At 23.5% G+C, this 21,338-nt stretch overlaps 1 protein-coding gene across 3 annotated transcripts; it reads left to right on the top strand.

The window, feature by feature from the left end:
- The first annotated feature begins 5,112 nt into the window (after positions 1 to 5,112).
- LOC127115249 (uncharacterized) lies at positions 5,113 to 15,901 on the top strand. 3 transcript variants are annotated; one of them, XM_051046843.1, is made up of 2 exons: positions 5,113 to 5,491; positions 15,878 to 15,901. In XM_051046843.1, the coding sequence occupies exons 1-2, from the start codon at positions 5,138 to 5,140 to the stop codon at positions 15,884 to 15,886; spliced, it is 363 nt and encodes a 120-aa protein (XP_050902800.1). In that variant the 5' UTR covers positions 5,113 to 5,137; the 3' UTR covers positions 15,887 to 15,901. The 3 variants fall into 3 exon arrangements, with proteins under 3 accessions (XP_050902800.1, XP_050902794.1, XP_050902796.1); XM_051046837.1 differs by lacking the exon at positions 15,878 to 15,901 and adding an exon at positions 10,828 to 10,851; XM_051046839.1 differs by lacking the exon at positions 15,878 to 15,901 and adding an exon at positions 5,649 to 5,672.
- Positions 15,902 to 21,338: the final 5,437 nt, after the last annotated feature.

Raw genomic sequence — 21,338 nt, 5'->3', positions numbered from 1 at the left:
CCTTTAATTGTTCTTTTAGTTTCTCTCGGTAATACTCCAATAAATGCCAAGCTTTCAATCGATGTAGGAGAGAGTATTATAAAAATTCAAACTATGTTATCAGAAAATGTGAGATACAATTGTGGCTCGGCGGGAAGCTTTGCGGGATCTTCGGGATCAACATCTCAAATAGTAGTTGCATCTTCCACTAATACTGAATGTGATGTCCTGCGAAGCAGTTATAATAGTGTATTTCTTGCTCATGATGTTGCATATGATCAAAATCATATCTTTATATTTGGCAGATAAGGTCGGATGGGTTGTATCATAGTTGGGATGAACAATCATGGGTAAAAAGAGCTAACTGGAACCCTACTTTTTGATGAATAATATATTGTCATAATAATACTTATATAATAATGTTGCATATATTTATATTATCATATTTTATTACTTTTGATATTTTGCAATATTTTTAATTTATATTTTTTTTCATTATTTTCATAGTTGGATGAACAATCATGGGTAAAAAGAGCTAAATGGAATCCTACTTTTTGATGAATAATATATACTATTTGATGAATAATATATTGTCATAATAATATTAATATAATAATGTTGCATATATTATATTTTCATCATATTTTATTACTTTTGATATTTTGCAATATTTTAAATTTATTTTTTTCATTATTTTTATACCACTTAAAATATCGATGCACGCGTTTGTTAATTTAAAGAACATAATTATTATTAAAAAAAGGTTAAAAGATCTACTTATTACATAACGAATTTAAAGGAATTCTACTGTAATTTTACCAGAATAAAATAATTTTTTTAAATTTTAGATTAGTTTAAATTAAATTGTGTAATAAATTAATGACATGATCTCATGGCTACGTGGTCATAGATATATATATATATATATATATATATATATATATATATATAATATATATATATATATATATATATATATATATATATATATATATATCTATATATATATATATGGGTATATGTTAAATAAATAAATTTATTTTCTAAATAATTAAATAATTGTGAAATGTAACATATTATAAAATGTTATTCATTTAAAATTTGTTTAATATATTATTTTAAAAAATACCATTTAAATGTGTGAAAAATTAAAATTAAATGAATTTTGGAAAATGTTAATGATTCATCATAAATACTATGATTAGATTTATTTAAGAAGAATATGTTGTTATAATTATAATTTTAAAATAATTTGTTTTAGGGTATTCCCGATATTCTCCTATTTGTTTGTTATTTATTTTTACTCTTCCTTTCATTTATTATAGAATATATTTATTTTTCATAAAAAAATGTAATACAAAATATTTTTAAATTAGAATATTTATATAATTTTATTTTTGCACATAACTATTTGTTATAATAATTATGTAATTTATTGAAATTTTATGCTCAAAAATATCATCCTTTTAAATTTATTGTTTTTAAAGACCTACGAGGAACCCTATTTTTTGATGAATAATATATATTTTTGAGGAATAATATATGTGTCTTAATAATATTAATATATTAATATTGCAAATATTATATTTTGAACATATTTTATTACTTTTGATATTTTGCTATATTTTTTGTTTAAGTTTTTTTCATTATTTTCATACCACTCAAAATGGATGCACGCGTTGATAATTCAAAGGACCAAATTATTATTAAAAAACTAAAAGATCCATTTATTACATAACTAATTTAAAGGAATTCTACTGTAACTTTATAATCTAGTTTAAGTTAATTTTGTGGAATAAATTATAGGCATGATCTCATATCTAATGCCTACGTGGTTGATAATATATATATATTGTCATAATAATATTTCAAATCATTGCTTTTGTTATTTTGACAGATTCTTATTTTTTCTGACATTCTCTCATGTGATTGAATATATATATATATATATATATATATATATATATATATATATATATATATATATATATATATATATATATATATATATATATATATATATATATATATTAAATGGATTTGGAAAATATTAATGATTCATCATAAATACAATGATTAGATTTATTTAAGAAGAATATTTTATATAATTCAAATTATAAAATAATTTATTTTGGGTATTCCCAATATTCTTGATACTCTCTTATCTCTTTTGTTCTATTGCTATTTATTATTACTCTTCCCTTTATTTTATTATAGAATATATTTATTTTTCATAAAAAAAATGAAATACAATATATTTTAAAAATAGAATATTTATATAACTATTATTTTTGCACATAACTATTTGCTATAATTATTATGTAATTTATTGTAATTTTAGGTTCAAAAAAATCTTCCTTTTAAATTTATTGTTTTTTTTTTTTGTAAAAATGAACAGATTTTAAATTACATTAATAATGAAAATTACTTCTTTTATTTCATAGTTGTCACACAATTATTAATATACAGTGGTCACTTTAAATTCTATGTCACTATCTTTTTTTCATTTTTATTAATCAATTTTAGTACTAAAAATGATAGTATTTATTGATTGTCTTACTCATTGATTTTAAAACATATATGATCAAACAAATGGTTAATAAAGTGTAACTCAATAAGAGTTATAATAAAAATAATAAAAAAATAGTAAAAGTAATATTTTAAATTAATGTAACATATAACTCATCTATTTAACTAAAATTCCACACTTTATCATTTCCATTGAATTCGATATTTTATCATTGCCATTGAATTTATTTGAACCTTCTAGTGTGTTACAAGATGCTTCTACACAGATCGATTTTACAAAAATGAATAAAAATTATTTAAAGAAAAATGTATACAGAGAATGATAGGTTTTCACAAAGAAAAATAGCTTGTCAAAATACTTGTGCAACCGTTATTTTATTCAAGTCTACAATGCATGCTTATATAGCATTATCATGTGACTGTTGGAGGGCAAAATAGGGAAAGCTCATTTGAGTGGCAATCCACTGTTGGATGGAAAAGAAATGATATTGTATATTATCCTTTCGCCCACAAAATCAGTGACATGTGTGATGTATAGTACTATCTTTGCCCATGAAATCAGGTAGTGGAAAAGTTGTTCGACGTTCCCATTTCGATTTTATCTTCAAACTCATTGGCTTCTGATGAAAGATGATTGAAGCATAAAGTGAAGAGGTAGGGAGCTGGATTCAGAGACTTTAGACCTTGGGTTAGAATATTGACAGCGTCAGTAATCTGGCTTGAGGTCTTCAGTATCTTTAGAATCTTCAGAGTCTTCAGAGTCTTCAGAATCCTCAGTCAGAACCTTGATAACTTCAATTGTCTGACTTGAGATCTTCAGAATCTTCAGCTTCATAACACAACTTCAGAAGTTTGCCATTCTTTAGAAGTTTGGTTATCGGAGTCACATTCAGAAGCACGAACTGAGAGAACATTGCAGCAACAACATAGAGTCTCCTCAGAAGCTTCTAATGAGTGAAACAACTTAGAAGCAGAAAGAACATTGCAACAACAATAATGACGCCTTTTCAGAATTTCTAATACTTTGTGCAGAAGAGGATTTAGAGGCACATAAGATGTTGCACATCATATATTCAAAATCAGAACTAGTTGTTAAAGCTTCACAATAATAAACCAAACCATTAGGGTACCAAAATTGTTCTCACACAAATGCTTTATTGTTATCATCAAAACTCAAGGTATAAATGCAAAAACAAATCTTGTTCTAACAAGTGGGACTTAAAAGAAAATACAAAAAAACCCTGTAATAAACTTTATCCACAAGTTTCTGAAAAGAATTAATTCTAATAATAACTTACCAGTCATCCGTCATCAACTCAAAATTATAAGTTATGAATAAATAGTTATAAGCTCTAAGCTATCAATTAATTTATCAACTTTAAATATTCGGTTGAACTGTAATTCTTTTTGTCGGGATACTTCTCAAGTCATATTTACGATTCTAACTATAATATTAATATGTTATTAAAAACTTCGAATATAATACGAGAAATGCCTACGACCTCGTTATCAACACAATTTAAGGCTTTAAAAGGAGTTTTTTTAAACGTGTGTATTTAATGCTTCGGAAATTGAAATATTTATGTTATAGAATATTTTCTTTATTTAAAATGCATAAAGAGTGTCCTCGATGCACTCGTTAGCATTTTTAAATTGCAATAATATGAATAATTTTTTTTATATTGTCTCATGTTTTGCTAACTATAAAAGGATATCTTGCATCAAATATTTGACTTTTTATTTATTCACTATTAAATTTTAAATTTCAGTTATTAGTTTACAAAAATAAAAATATAAAATATTTTGTTTAAATTTTTGAAATATTTATATTGAGATATAAAATTTATTATGGGTACGGATTGAGTGATGATTAGAATCAAATTATATGCGAGATATGTGGTAATTGTCTTTTATATTTGAATATTTGTTTAATTTATGTGTGAGATCTATTTGATCAATTGTCTTATGGATGACGCTTTATTTTGTGATATTATAATATTTTTGTGTTGAAAATTAAATAGTATAATTGGGAGACTTCACGTAAAATCTTTCTTAAAAAAAGTATATAAACTTAAATTAATTCAATAAATATTTATTTAAAATTTCATAAAAAATTATTAATGTCTTTTATTGCATTTAATGAATTAAATATTTTTTGCAAGTTGAGATTTGTAAGGATATTATTAAGATTTTTTATATTATATTGAAACCTTTGATTGTTTGCTTAACCATTTTATTTTAGAAATTTACAGTCATTTATTATAAATATATTTAATTTACTGTTTATTAGAGATTTTTTTTATAGAAAATCATTTTAAATATTTATGTTTCCTTCTATTGAATGTATATGAAAGAAAAAGGCACTTTGTTTTAATTTCATTGTATGAGCTAGAATTAACATAAATACATTTTTAGAAAATTAGTGTTATGATTTGTGCCAAATGATTATTTTGGAACATATATTGGAAGTATCCTTGATTGAAGTCATTCACAGCACTAAAAGTGTGAATCAAGTCAATATAACTGTTATTATTATTTGGTTACCATATTGAGATATTAAAATTATTAGGGGTGTGTGAGTGTCTTGATATAAATATAGAGTCAAGTCTTACATTTTATTTACTTTAAAATGACAACTCTTTGGCATGTTGTCCTTTTAATTGTTCTTTTAGTTTCTCTCGGTAATACTCCAATAAATGCCAAGCTTTCAATCGATGTAGGAGAGAGTATTATAAAAATTCAAACTATGTTATCAGAAAATGTGAGATACAATTGTGGCTCGGCGGGAAGCTTTGCGGGATCTTCGGGATCAACATCTCAAATAGTAGTTGCATCTTCCACTAATACTGAATGTGATGTCCTGCGAAGCAGTTATAATAGTGTATTTCTTGCTCATGATGTTGCATATGATCAAAATCATATCTTTATATTTTGGCAGATAAGGTCGGATGGGTTGTATCATAGTTGGGATGAACAATCATGGGTAAAAAGAGCTAACTGGAACCCTACTTTTGATGAATAATATATTGTCATAATAATACTTATATAATAATGTTGCATATATTATATATTTATCATATTTTATTACTTTTGATATTTTGCAATATTTTTAATTTATATTTTTTTCATTATTTTCATAGTTGGGATGAACAATCATGGGTAAAAAGAGCTAAATGGAATCCTACTTTTTGATGAATAATATATACTATTTGATGAATAATATATGTCATAATAATATTAATATAATAATGTTGCATATATTATATTTTCATCATATTTTATTACTTTTGATATTTTGCAATATTTTTAATTTATTTTTTTTCATTATTTTTATACCACTTAAAATATCGATGCACGCGTTTGTTAATTTAAAGAACATAATTATTATTAAAAAAAGGTTAAAAGATCTACTTATTACATAACGAATTTAAAGGAATTCTACTGTAATTTTACCAGAATAAAATAATTTTTTTAAATTTTAGATTAGTTTAAATTAATTTTGTGTAATAAATTAATGACATGATCTCATGGCTACGTGGTCGATAAGATATATATATAATATATAATATATATATATATATATATATATATATAGATATATATCTATATATATATATATATATATATATATATATATATATATATATATATATATATATATATATATATATGGGTATATGTTAAATAAATAAATTTATTTTCTAAATAATTAAATAATTGTGAAATGTAACATATTATAAAATGTTATTCATTTAAAATTTGTTTAATATATTATTTTAAAAAATACCATTTAAATGTGTGAAAAATTAAAATTAAATGAATTTTGGAAAATGTTAATGATTCATCATAAATACTATGATTAGATTTATTTAAGAAGAATATGTTGTTATAATTATAATTTTAAAATAATTTGTTTTAGGGTATTCCGATATTCTCCTATTTGTTTGTTATTTATTTTTACTCTTCCTTTCATTTATTATAGAATATATTTATTTTTCATAAAAAAATGTAATACAAAATATTTTTAAATTAGAATATTTATATAATTTTTATTTTTGCACATAACTATTTGTTATAATAATTATGTAATTTATTGAAATTTTATGCTCAAAAATATCATCCTTTTAAATTTATTGTTTTTAAAGACCTACGAGGAACCCTATTTTTGATGAATAATATATATTTTTGAGGAATAATATATTGTCTTAATAATATTAATATATTAATATTGCAAATATTATATTTTGAACATATTTTATTACTTTTGATATTTTGCTATATTTTTTGTTTAAGTTTTTTTCATTATTTTCATACCACTCAAAATGGATGCACGCGTGATAATTCAAAGGACCAAATTATTATTAAAAAACTAAAAGATCCATTTATTACATAACTAATTTAAAGGAATTCTACTGTAACTTTATAATCTAATTTTGTGGAATAAATTATAGGCATGATCTCATATCTAATGCCTACGTGGTTGATAATATATATATATTGTCATAATAATATTTCAAATCATTGCTTTTGTTATTTTGACAGATTCTTATTTTTCTGACATTCTCTCATGTGATTGATATATATATATATATATATATATATATATATATATATATATATATATATATATATATATATATATATATATATATATATATATATATATATATATATATATATATATTAAATGGATTTTGGAAAATATTAATGATTCATCATAAATACAATGATTAGATTTATTTAAGAAGAATATTTTATATAATTCAAATTATAAAATAATTTATTTTTGGGTATTCCCAATATTCTTGATACTCTCTTATCTCTTTTGTTCTATTGCTATTTATTATTACTCTTCCCTTTATTTTATTATAGAATATATTTATTTTTCATAAAAAAAATGAAATACAATATATTTTAAAAATAGAATATTTATATAACTATTATTTTTGCACATAACTATTTGCTATAATTATTATGTAATTTATTGTAATTTTAGGTTCAAAAAAATCTTCCTTTTAAATTTATTGTTTTTTTTTTTGTAAAAATGAACAGATTTTAAATTACATTAATAATGAAAATTACTTCTTTTATTTCATAGTTGTCACACAATTATTAATATACAGTGGTCACTTTAAATTCTATGTCACTATCTTTTTTTCATTTTTATTAATCAATTTTAGTACTAAAAATTATAGTATTTATTGATTGTCTTACTCATTGATTTTAAAACATATATGATCAAACAAATGGTTAATAAAGTGTAACTCAATAAGAGTTATAATAAAAATAATAAAAAAATAGTAAAAGTAATATTTTAAATTAATGTAACATATAACTCATCTATTTAACTAAAATTCCACACTTTATCATTTCCATTGAATTCGATATTTTATCATTGCCATTGAATTTATTTGAACCTTCTAGTGTGTTACAAGATGCTTCTACACAGATCGATTTTACAAAAATGAATAAAAATTATTTAAAGAAAAATGTATACAGAGAATGATAGGTTTTCACAAAGAAAAATAGCTTGTCAAAATACTTGTGCAACCGACATTTTATTCAAGTCTACAATGCATGCTTATATAGCATTATCATGTGACTGTTGGAGGGCAAAATAGGGAAAGCTCATTTGAGTGGCAATCCACTGTTGGATGGAAAAGAAATGATATTGTATATTATCCTTTCGCCCACAAAATCAGTGACATGTGTGATGTATAGTACTATCTTTGCCCATGAAATCAGGTAGTGGAAAAGTTGTTCGACGTTCCCATTTCGATTTTATCTTCAAACTCATTGGCTTCTGATGAAAGATGATTGAAGCATAAAGTGAAGAGGTAGGGAGCTGGATTCAGAGACTTTAGACCTTGGGTTAGAATATTGACAGCGTCAGTAATCTGGCTTGAGGTCTTCAGTATCTTTAGAATCTTCAGAGTCTTCAGAATCCTCAGTCAGAACCTTGATAACTTCAATTGTCTGACTTGAGATCTTCAGAATCTTCAGCTTCATAACACAACTTCAGAAGTTTGCCATTCTTTAGAAGTTTGGTTATCGGAGTCACATTCAGAAGCACGAACTGAGAGAACATTGCAGCAACAACATAGAGTCTCCTCAGAAGCTTCTAATGAGTGAAACAACTTAGAAGCAGAAAGAACATTGCAACAACAATAATGACGCCTTTTCAGAATTTCTAATACTTTGTGCAGAAGAGGATTTAGAGGCACATAAGATGTTGCACATCATATATTCAAAATCAGAACTAGTTGTTAAAGCTTCACAATAATAAACCAAACCATTAGGGTACCAAAATTGTTCTCACACAAATGCTTTATTGTTATCATCAAAACTCAAGGTATAAATGCAAAAACAAATCTTGTTCTAACAAGTGGGACTTAAAAGAAAATACAAAAAAACCCTGTAATAAACTTTATCCACAAGTTTCTGAAAAGAATTAATTCTAATAATAACTTACCAGTCATCCGTCATCAACTCAAAATTATAAGTTATGAATAAATAGTTATAAGCTCTAAGCTATCAATTAATTTATCAACTTTAAATATTCGGTTGAACTGTAATTCTTTTTGTCGGGATACTTCTCAAGTCATATTTACGATTCTAACTATAATATTAATATGTTATTAAAAACTTCGAATATAATACGAGAAATGCCTACGACCTCGTTATCAACACAATTTAAGGCTTTAAAAGGAGTTTTTTTTAACGTGTGTATTTAATGCTTCGGAAATTGAAATATTTATGTTATAGAATATTTTCTTTATTTAAAATGCATAAAGAGTGTCCTCGATGCACTCGTTAGCATTTTTAAATTGCAATAATATGAATAATTTTTTTTTATATTGTCTCATGTTTTGCTAACTATAAAAGGATATCTTGCATCAAATATTTGACTTTTTATTTATTCACTATTAAATTTTAAATTTCAGTTATTAGTTTACAAAAATAAAAATATAAAAATATTTTGTTTAAATTTTTGAAATATTTATATTGAGATATAAAATTTATTATGGGTACGGATTGAGTGATGATTAGAATCAAATTATATGCGAGATATGTGGTAATTGTCTTTTATATTTGAATATTTGTTTAATTTATGTGTGAGATCTATTTGATCAATTGTCTTATGGATGACGCTTTATTTTGTGATATTATAATTTTTTTGTGTTGAAAATTAAATAGTATAATTGGGAGACTTCACGTAAAATCTTTCTTAAAAAAAGTATATAAACTTAAATTAATTCAATAAATATTTATTTAAAATTTCATAAAAAATTATTAATGTCTTTTATTGCATTTAATGAATTAAATATTTTTTTGCAAGTTGAGATTTGTAAGGATATTATTAAGATTTTTTATATTATATTGAAACCTTTGATTGTTTGCTTAACCATTTTATTTTAGAAATTTACAGTCATTTATTATAATATATATTTAATTTACTGTTTATTAGAGATTTTTTTTATAGAAAATCATTTTAAATATTTATGTTTCCTTCTATTGAATGTATATGAAAGAAAAAGGCACTTTGTTTTAATTTCATCGTATGAGCTAGAATTAACATAAATACATTTTTAGAAAATTAGTGTTATGATTTGTGCCAAATGATTATTTTGGAACATATATTGGAAGTATCCTTGATTGAAGTCATTCACAGCACTAAAAGTGTGAATCAAGTCAATATAACTGTTATTATTATTTGGTTACCATATTGAGATATTAAAATTATTAGGGGTGTGTGAGTGTCTTGATATAAATATAGAGTCAAGTCTTACATTTTATTTACTTTAAAATGACAACTCTTTGGCATGTTGTCCTTTTAATTGTTCTTTTAGTTTCTCTCGGTAATACTCCAATAAATGCCAAGCTTTCAATCGATGTAGGAGAGAGTATTATAAAAATTCAAACTATGTTATCAGAAAATGTGAGATACAATTGTGGCTCGGCGGGAAGCTTTGCGGGATCTTCGGGATCAACATCTCAAATAGTAGTTGCATCTTCCACTAATACTGAATGTGATGTCCTGCGAAGCAGTTATAATAGTGTATTTCTTGCTCATGATGTTGCATATGATCAAAATCATATCTTTATATTTTGGCAGATAAGGTCGGATGGGTTGTATCATAGTTGGGATGAACAATCATGGGTAAAAAGAGCTAACTGGAACCCTACTTTTTGATGAATAATATATTGTCATAATAATACTTATATAATAATGTTGCATATATTATATATTTATCATATTTTATTACTTTTGATATTTTGCAATATTTTTAATTTATATTTTTTTCATTATTTTCATAGTTGGGATGAACAATCATGGGTAAAAAGAGCTAAATGGAATCCTACTTTTTGATGAATAATATATACTATTTGATGAATAATATATTGTCATAATAATATTAATATAATAATGTTGCATATATTATATTTTCATCATATTTTATTACTTTTGATATTTTGCAATATTTTTAATTATTTTTTTCATTATTTTTATACCACTTAAAATATCGATGCACGCGTTTGTTAATTTAAAGAACATAATTATTATTAAAAAAAGGTTAAAAGATCTACTTATTACATAACGAATTTAAAGGAATTCTACTGTAATTTTACCAGAATAAAATAATTTTTTTAAATTTTAGATTAGTTTAAATTAATTTTGTGTAATAAATTAATGACATGATCTCATGGCTACGTGGTCGATAAGATATATATATATATATATATATATATATATATATATATATATATATATAGTATATATATATATATATATATATATGGTATATGTTAAATAAATATATTTATTTTCTAAATAATTAAATAATTGTGAAATGTAACATATTATAAAATGTTATTCATTTAAAATTTGTTTAATATATTATTTTAAAAAATACCATTTAAATGTGTGAAAAATTAAAATTAAATGAATTTTGGAAAATGTTAATGATTCATCATAAATACTATGATTAGATTTATTTAAGAAGAATATGTTGTTATAATTATAATTTTAAAATAATTTGTTTTAGGGTATTCCTGATATTCTCCTATTTGTTTGTTATTTATTTTTACTCTTCCTTTCATTTATTATAGAATATATTTATTTTTCATAAAAAAATGTAATACAAAATATTTTAAATTAGAATATTTATATAATTCTTATTTTTGCACATAACTATTTGTTATAATAATTATGTAATTTATTGAAATTTTATGCTCAAAAATATCATCCTTTTAAATTTATTGTTTTTAAAGACCTACGAGGAACCCTATTTTTTGATGAATAATATATATTTTTGAGGAATAATATATTGTCTTAATAATATTAATATATTAATATTGCAAATATTATATTTTGAACATATTTTATTACTTTTGATATTTTGCTATATTTTTTGTTTAAGTTTTTTTCATTATTTTCATACCACTCAAAATGGATGATAATTCAAAGGACCAAATTATTATTAAAAAAACTAAAAGATCCATTTATTACATAACTAATTTAAAGGAATTCTACTGTAACTTTATAATCTAGTTTAAGTTAATTTTGTGGAATAAATTATAGGCATGATCTCATATCTAATGCCTACGTGGTTGATAATATATATATATGTCATAATAATATTTCAAATCATTGTTTTTGTTATTTTGACAGATTCTTATTTTTTCTGACATTCTCTCATGTGATTGAATATATATATATATATATATATATATAATTAAATGGATTTTGGAAAATATTAATGATTCATCATAAATACAATGATTAGATTTATTTAAGAAGAATATTTTATATAATTCAAATTATAAAATAATTTATTTTTGGGTATTCCCAATATTCTTGATACTCTCTTATCTCTTTTGTTCTATTGCTATTTATTATTACTCTTCCCTTTATTTTATTATAGAATATATTTATTTTTCATAAAAAAAATGAAATACAATATATTTTAAAAATAGAATATTTATATAACTATTATTTTTGCACATAACTATTTGCTATAATTATTATGTAATTTATTGTAATTTTAGGTTCAAAAAAATCTTCCTTTTAAATTTATTGTTTTTTTTTTGTAAAAATGAACAGATTTTAAATTACATTAATAATGAAAATTACTTCTTTTATTTCATAGTTGTCACACAATTATTAATATACAGTGGTCACTTTAAATTCTATGTCACTATCTTTTTTTCATTTTTATTAATCAATTTTAGTACTAAAAATGATAGTATTTATTGATTGTCTTACTCATTGATTTTAAAACATATATGATCAAACAAATGGTTAATAAAGTGTAACTCAATAAGAGTTATAATAAAAATAATAAAAAAATAGTAAAAGTAATATTTTAAATTAATGTAACATATAACTCATCTATTTAACTAAAATTCCACACTTTATCATTTCCATTGAATTCGATATTTTATCATTGCCATTGAATTTATTTGAACCTTCTAGTGTGTTACAAGATGCTTCTACACAGATCGATTTTACAAAAATGAATAAAAATTATTTAAAGAAAAATGTATACAGAGAATGATAGGTTTTCACAAAGAAAAATAGCTTGTCAAAATACTTGTGCAACCGACATTTTATTCAAGTCTACAATGCATGCTTATATAGCATTATCATGTGACTGTTGGAGGGCAAAATAGGGAAAGCTCATTTGAGTGGCAATCCACTGTTGGATGGAAAAGAAATGATATTGTATATTATCCTTTCGCCCACAAAATCAGTGACATGTGTGATGTATAGTACTATCTTTGCCCATGAAATCAGGTAGTGGAAAAGTTGTTCGACGTTCCCATTTCGATTTTATCTTCAAACTCATTGGCTTCTGATGAAAGATGATTGAAGCATAAAGTGAAGAGGTAGGGAGCTGGATTCAGAGACTTTAGACCTTGGGTTAGAATATTGACAGCGTCAGTAATCTGGCTTGAGGTCTTCAGTATCTTTAGAATCTTCAGAGTCTTCAGAATCCTCAGTCAGAACCTTGATAACTTCAATTGTCTGACTTGAGATCTTCAGAATCTTCAGCTTCATAACACAACTTCAGAAGTTTGCCATTCTTTAGAAGTTTGGTTATCGGAGTCACATTCAGAAGCACGAACTGAGAGAACATTGCAGCAACAACATAGAGTCTCCTCAGAAGCTTCTAATGAGTGAAACAACTTAGAAGCAGAAAGAACATTGCAACAACAATAATGACGCCTTTTCAGAATTTCTAATACTTTGTGCAGAAGAGGATTTAGAGGCACATAAGATGTTGCACATCATATATTCAAAATCAGAACTAGTTGTTAAAGCTTCACAATAATAAACCAAACCATTAGGGTACCAAAATTGTTCTCACACAAATGCTTTATTGTTATCATCAAAACTCAAGGTATAAATGCAAAAACAAATCTTGTTCTAACAAGTGGGACTTAAAAGAAAATACAAAAAAACCCTGTAATAAACTTTATCCACAAGTTTCTGAAAAGAATTAATTCTAATAATAACTTACCAGTCATCCGTCATCAACTCAAAATTATAAGTTATGAATAAATAGTTATAAGCTCTAAGCTATCAATTAATTTATCAACTTTAAATATTCGGTTGAACTGTAATTCTTTTTGTCGGGATACTTCTCAAGTCATATTTACGATTCTAACTATAATATTAATATGTTATTAAAAACTTCGAATATAATACGAGAAATGCCTACGACCTCGTTATCAACACAATTTAAGGCTTTAAAAGGAGTTTTTTTAACGTGTGTATTTAATGCTTCGGAAATTGAAATATTTATGTTATAGAATATTTTCTTTATTTAAAATGCATAAAGAGTGTCCTCGATGCACTCGTTAGCATTTTTAAATTGCAATAATATGAATAATTTTTTTTTATATTGTCTCATGTTTTGCTAACTATAAAAGGATATCTTGCATCAAATATTTGACTTTTTATTTATTCACTATTAAATTTTAAATTTCAGTTATTAGTTTACAAAAATAAAATATAAAAATATTTTGTTTAAATTTTTGAAATATTTATATTGAGATATAAAATTTATTATGGGTACGGATTGAGTGATGATTAGAATCAAATTATATGCGAGATATGTGGTAATTGTCTTTTATATTTGAATATTTGTTTAATTTATGTGTGAGATCTATTTGATCAATTGTCTTATGGATGACGCTTTATTTTGTGATATTATAATATTTTTGTGTTGAAAATTAAATAGTATAATTGGGAGACTTCACGTAAAATCTTTCTTAAAAAAAGTATATAAACTTAAATTAATTCAATAAATATTTATTTAAAATTTCATAAAAAATTATTAATGTCTTTTATTGCATTTAATGAATTAAATATTTTTTTGCAAGTTGAGATTTGTAAGGATATTATTAAGATTTTTTATATTATATTGAAACCTTTGATTGTTTGCTTAACCATTTTATTTTAGAAATTTACAGTCATTTATTATAATATATATTTAATTTACTGTTTATTAGAGATTTTTTTTATAGAAAATCATTTTAAATATTTATGTTTCCTTCTATTGAATGTATATGAAAGAAAAAGGCACTTTGTTTTAATTTCATTGTATGAGCTAGAATTAACATAAATACATTTTTAGAAAATTAGTGTTATGATTTGTGCCAAATGATTATTTTGGAACATATATTGGAAGTATCCTTGATTGAAGTCATTCACAGCACTAAAAGTGTGAATCAAGTCAATATAACTGTTATTATTATTTGGTTACCATATTGAGATATTAAAATTATTAGGGGTGTGTGAGTGTCTTGATATAAATATAGAGTCAAGTCTTACATTTTATTTACTTTAAAATGACAACTCTTTGGCATGTTGTCCTTTTAATTGTTCTTTTAGTTTCTCTCGGTAATACTCCAATAAATGCCAAGCTTTCAATCGATGTAGGAGAGAGTATTATAAAAATTCAAACTATGTTATCAGAAAATGTGAGATACAATTGTGGCTCGGCGGGAAGCTTTGCGGGATCTTCGGGATCAACATCTCAAATAGTAGTTGCATCTTCCACTAATACTGAATGTGATGTCCTGCGAAGCAGTTATAATAGTGTATTTCTTGCTCATGATGTTGCATATGATCAAAATCATATCTTTATATTTTGGCAGATAAGGTCGGATGGGTTGTATCATAGTTGGGATGAACAATCATGGGTAAAAAGAGCTAACTGGAACCCTACTTTTTGATGAATAATATATTGTCATAATAATACTTATATAATAATGTTGCATATATTATATATTTATCATATTTTATTACTTTTGATATTTTGCAATATTTTTAATTTATATTTTTTCATTATTTTCATAGTTGGGATGAACAATCATGGGTAAAAAGAGCTAAATGGAATCCTACTTTTTGATGAATAATATATACTATTTGATGAATAATATATTGTCATAATAATATTAATATAATAATGTTGCATATATTATATTTTCATCATATTTTATTACTTTTGATATTTTGCAATATTTTTAATTTATTTTTTTTCATTATTTTTATACCACTTAAAATATCGATGCACGCGTTTGTTAATTTAAAGAACATAATTATTATTAAAAAAAGGTTAAAAGATCTACTTATTACATAACGAATTTAAAGGAATTCTACTGTAATTTTACCAGAATAAAATAATTTTTTAAATTTTAGATTAGTTTAAATTAATTTGTGTAATAAATTAATGACATGATCTCATGGCTACGTGGTCGATAAGATATATATATATATATATATATATATATATATATATATATATATATATATATATATATATATGGGTATATGTTAAATAAATAAATTTATTTTCTAAATAATTAAATAATTGTGAAATGTAACATATTATAAAATGTTATTCATTTAAAATTTGTTTAATATATTATTTTAAAAAATACCATTTAAATGTGTGAAAAATTAAAATTAAATGAATTTTGGAAAATGTTAATGATTCATCATAAATACTATGATTAGATTTATTTAAGAAGAATATGTTGTTATAATTATAATTTTAAAATAATTTGTTTTAGGGTATTCCCGATATTCTCCTATTTGTTTGTTATTTATTTTTACTCTTCCTTTCATTTATTATAGAATATATTTATTTTTCATAAAAAAATGTAATACAAAATATTTTAAATTAGAATATTTATATAATTCTTATTTTTGCACATAACTATTTGTTATAATAATTATGTAATTTATTGAAATTTTATGCTCAAAAATATCATCCTTTTAAATTTATTGTTTTTAAAGACCTACGAGGAACCCTATTTTTTGATGAATAATATATATTTTTTGAGGAATAATATATTGTCTTAATAATATTAATATATTAATATTGCAAATATTATATTTTGAACATATTTTATTACTTTTGATATTTTGCTATATTTTTTGTTTAAGTTTTTTTCATTATTTTCATACCACTCAAAATGGATGATAATTCAAAGGACCAAATTATTATTAAAAAAACTAAAAGATCCATTTATTACATAACTAATTTAAAGGAATTCTACTGTAACTTTATAATCTAGTTTAAGTTAATTTTGTGGAATAAATTATAGGCATGATCTCATATCTAATGCCTACGTGGTTGATATTATATATATTGTCATAATAATATTTCAAATCATTGTTTTTGTTATTTTGACAGATTCTTATTTTTTCTGACATTCTCTCATGTGATTGAATATATATATATAATATATATATAATTAATTAATGGATTTTGGAAAATATAATGATTCATCATAAATACAATGATTAGATTTATTTAAGAAGAATATTTTATATAATTCAAATTATAAAATAATTTATTTTTGGGTATTCCCAATATTCTTGATACTCTCTTATCTCTTTGTTCTATTGCTATTTATTATTACTCTTCCCTTTATTTTATTATAGAATATATTTATTTTCATAAAAAAAATGAAATACAATATATTTTAAAAATAGAATATTTATATAACTATTATTTTTGCACATAACTATTTGCTATAATTATTATGTAATTTATTGTAATTTTAGGTTCAAAAAAATCTTCCTTTTAAATTTATTGTTTTTTTTTTGTAAAAATGAACAGATTTTAAATTACATTAATAATGAAAATGACTTCTGTTATTTCATAGTTGTCACACAATTATTAATATACAGTGGTCACTTTAAATTCTATGTCACTATCTTTTTTTCATTTTTATTAATCAATTTTAGTACTAAAAATTATAGTATTTATTGATTGTCTTACTCATTGATTTTAAAACATATATGATCAAACAAATGGTTAATAAAGTGTAACTCAATAAGAGTTATAATAAAAATAATAAAAAAATAGTAAAAGTAATATTTTAAATTAATGTAACATATAACTCATCTATTTAACTAAAATTCCACACTTTATCATTTCCATTGAATTCGATATTTTATCATTGCCATTGAATTTATTTGAACCTTCTAGTGTGTTACAAGATGCTTCTACACAGATCGATTTTACAAAAATGAATAAAAATTATTTAAAGAAAAATGTATACAGAGAATGATAGGTTTTCACAAAGAAAAATAGCTTGTCAAAATACTTGTGCAACCGTTATTTTATTCAAGTCTACAATGCATGCTTATATAGCATTATCATGTGACTGTTGGAGGGCAAAATAGGGAAAGCTCATTTGAGTGGCAATCCACTGTTGGATGGAAAAGAAATGATATTGTATATTATCCTTTCGCCCACAAAATCAGTGACATGTGTGATGTATAGTACTATCTTTGCCCATGAAATCAGGGTAGTGGAAAAGTTGTTCGACGTTCCCATTTCGATTTTATCTTCAAACTCATTGGCTTCTGATGAAAGATGATTGAAGCATAAAGTGAAGAGGTAGGGAGCTGGATTCAGAGACTTTAGACCTTGGGTTAGAATATTGACAGCGTCAGTAATCTGGCTTGAGGTCTTCAGTATCTTTAGAATCTTCAGAGTCTTCAGAGTCCTCAGTCAGAACCTTGATAACTTCAATTGTCTGACTTGAGATCTTCAGAATCTTCAGCTTCATAACACAACTTCAGAAGTTTGCCATTCTTTAGAAGTTTGGTTATCGGAGTCACATTCAGAAGCACGAACTGAGAGAACATTGCAGCAACAACATAGAGTCTCCTCAGAAGCTTCTAATGAGTGAAACAACTTAGAAGCAGAAAGAACATTGCAACAACAATAATGACGCCTTTTCAGAATTTCTAATACTTTGTGCAGACAGAGGATTTAGAGGCACATAAGATGTTGCACATCATATATTCAAAATCAGAACTAGTTGTTAAAGCTTCACAATAATAAACCAAACCATTAGGGTACCAAAATTGTTCTCACACAAATGCTTTATTGTTATCATCAAAACTCAAGGTATAAATGCAAAAACAAATCTTGTTCTAACAAGTGGGACTTAAAAGAAAATACAAAAAAACCCTGTAATAAACTTTATCCACAAGTTTCTGAAAAGAATTAATTCTAATAATAACTTACCAGTCATCCGTCATCAACTCAAAATTATAAGTTATGAATAAATAGTTATAAGCTCTAAGCTATCAATTAATTTATCAACTTTAAATATTCGGTTGAACTGTAATTCTTTTTGTCGGGATACTTCTCAAGTCATATTTACGATTCTAACTATAATATTAATATGTTATTAAAAACTTCGAATATAATACGAGAAATGCCTACGACCTCGTTATCAACACAATTTAAGGCTTTAAAAGGAGTTTTTTTAAACGTGTGTATTTAATGCTTCGGAAATTGAAATATTTATGTTATAGAATATTTTCTTTATTTAAAATGCATAAAGAGTGTCCTCGATGCACTCGTTAGCATTTTTAAATTGCAATAATATGAATAATTTTTTTTTATATTGTCTCATGTTTTGCTAACTATAAAAGGATATCTTGCATCAAATATTTGACTTTTTATTTATTCACTATTAAATTTTAAATTTCAGTTATTAGTTTACAAAAATAAAAATATAAAAATATTTTGTTTAAATTTTTGAAATATTTATATTGAGATATAAAATTTATTATGGGTACGGATTGAGTGATGATTAGAATCAAATTATATGCGAGATATGTGGTAATTGTCTTTTATATTTGAATATTTGTTTAATTTATGTGTGAGATCTATTTGATCAATTGTCTTATGGATGACGCTCTATTTTGTGATATTATAATATTTTTGTGTTGAAAATTAAATAGTATAATTGGGAGACTTCACGTAAAATCTTTCTTAAAAAAAGTATATAAACTTAAATTAATTCAATAAATATTTATTTAAAATTTCATAAAAAATTATTAATGTCGTTTATTGCATTTAATGAATTAAATATTTTTTTGCAAGTTGAGATTTGTAAGGATATTATTAAGATTTTTTATATATATTGAAACCTTTGATTGTTTGCTTAACCATTTTATTTTAGAAATTTACAGTCATTTATTATAATATATATTTAATTTACTGTTTATTAGAGATTTTTTTTTATAGAAAATCATTTTAAATATTTATGTTTCCTTCTATTGAATGTATATGAAAGAAAAAGGCACTTTGTTTTAATTTCATTGTATGAGCTAGAATTAACATAAATACATTTTTAGAAAATTAGTGTTATGATTTGTGCCAAATGATTATTTTGGAACATATATTGGAAGTATCCTTGATTGAAGTCATTCACAGCACTAAAAGTGTGAATTTTTTTTTTAAAATATCCAAAATTTTAAAAAAAAATTCAAAATTAACCATTTTTTCAAAAAAATTACACAAATGGGCAAAATTTGCCCTAATTGTGTACATAGGCGCCACCCTAGTTGGCGCCTACCCTTAATGGGTAGGGCAAGTCGCCACTAGGAGTGGCGCCTATGCCCAATCCCTTTTTTTTTTTTTTTTTTTTTCTTAAATGTTTTATTAATTTTTTTTTAATTTTTTTTTTAAATATTAGATATTTGATAAATATATTTTTTTTATAAATTATATTAATTTATATTAACACTTATATAAATAAAATATTATAAGATATATATATATTATTTATATATATATTAATTTATATATATATATATATATATTATATATATATATATATATATTAATTTACTTTATAAACAATTAATATTATACACATTTAATTAATATATATAATATTTATTTACAAGATATATATATATATATATATATATATATATATATATATATATATATATTAATTTATATATATATTAATTTAATTTATAAGTAAATAATATTATTTATAAATTTTTGGGAGAATTAGGGTTATTCATGTTAAGGTTAATGTATCAATTATAATTAGGGTTTATTGATCGGTTATAATCCGAGTTTGGTAGTTATGACCTAATTGAAACCCTAATTAATCAAGTGCGACACTAATTAGGGTTAGGTAGACTGGTGTACAACCCAGATCTTTTCCTATAAATAAAGTGTTATTTCCTTGCATTTTCTTCACCAGTGTTTCCTACCACCTTCTGTATCAAGTTGAGTTCATGGCATCCCCAAGACCGTCGTCATGGCAGCGAACATCATCAAGGCGCCCGGATCCTGAACCAGTAATCTTAAAAAGGGATGGGCATGTTATTTTCTCGCCTTTGAAACCCCCAATGGAGATGAAATTTTGGAACATCCGTTCGTTGGACCAACTAAAAAGGTCCTTGATGTCTTGGTTAGAGGGAGATTACCAACCTGGTGAAGTCATCAGAAGGATTCAGAGGCTTAGAACAAGGTTCTCATTTG

This window comes from Lathyrus oleraceus, chromosome 1, assembly GCF_024323335.1.
Source record: "Lathyrus oleraceus cultivar Zhongwan6 chromosome 1, CAAS_Psat_ZW6_1.0, whole genome shotgun sequence".
Classification (NCBI taxonomy): domain Eukaryota; kingdom Viridiplantae; phylum Streptophyta; class Magnoliopsida; order Fabales; family Fabaceae; genus Lathyrus; species Lathyrus oleraceus.
Note: the sequence above shows the minus strand (reverse complement) of the source record. Positions and strands in the feature narration are given on the sequence as shown.

Coding starts and splice junctions, on each gene's coding strand:
- LOC127115249 (XM_051046843.1), top strand. CDS start 5,138: ATGACAACTCTTTGGCATGTTGTCCTTTTAATTGTTCTTTTAGTTTCT.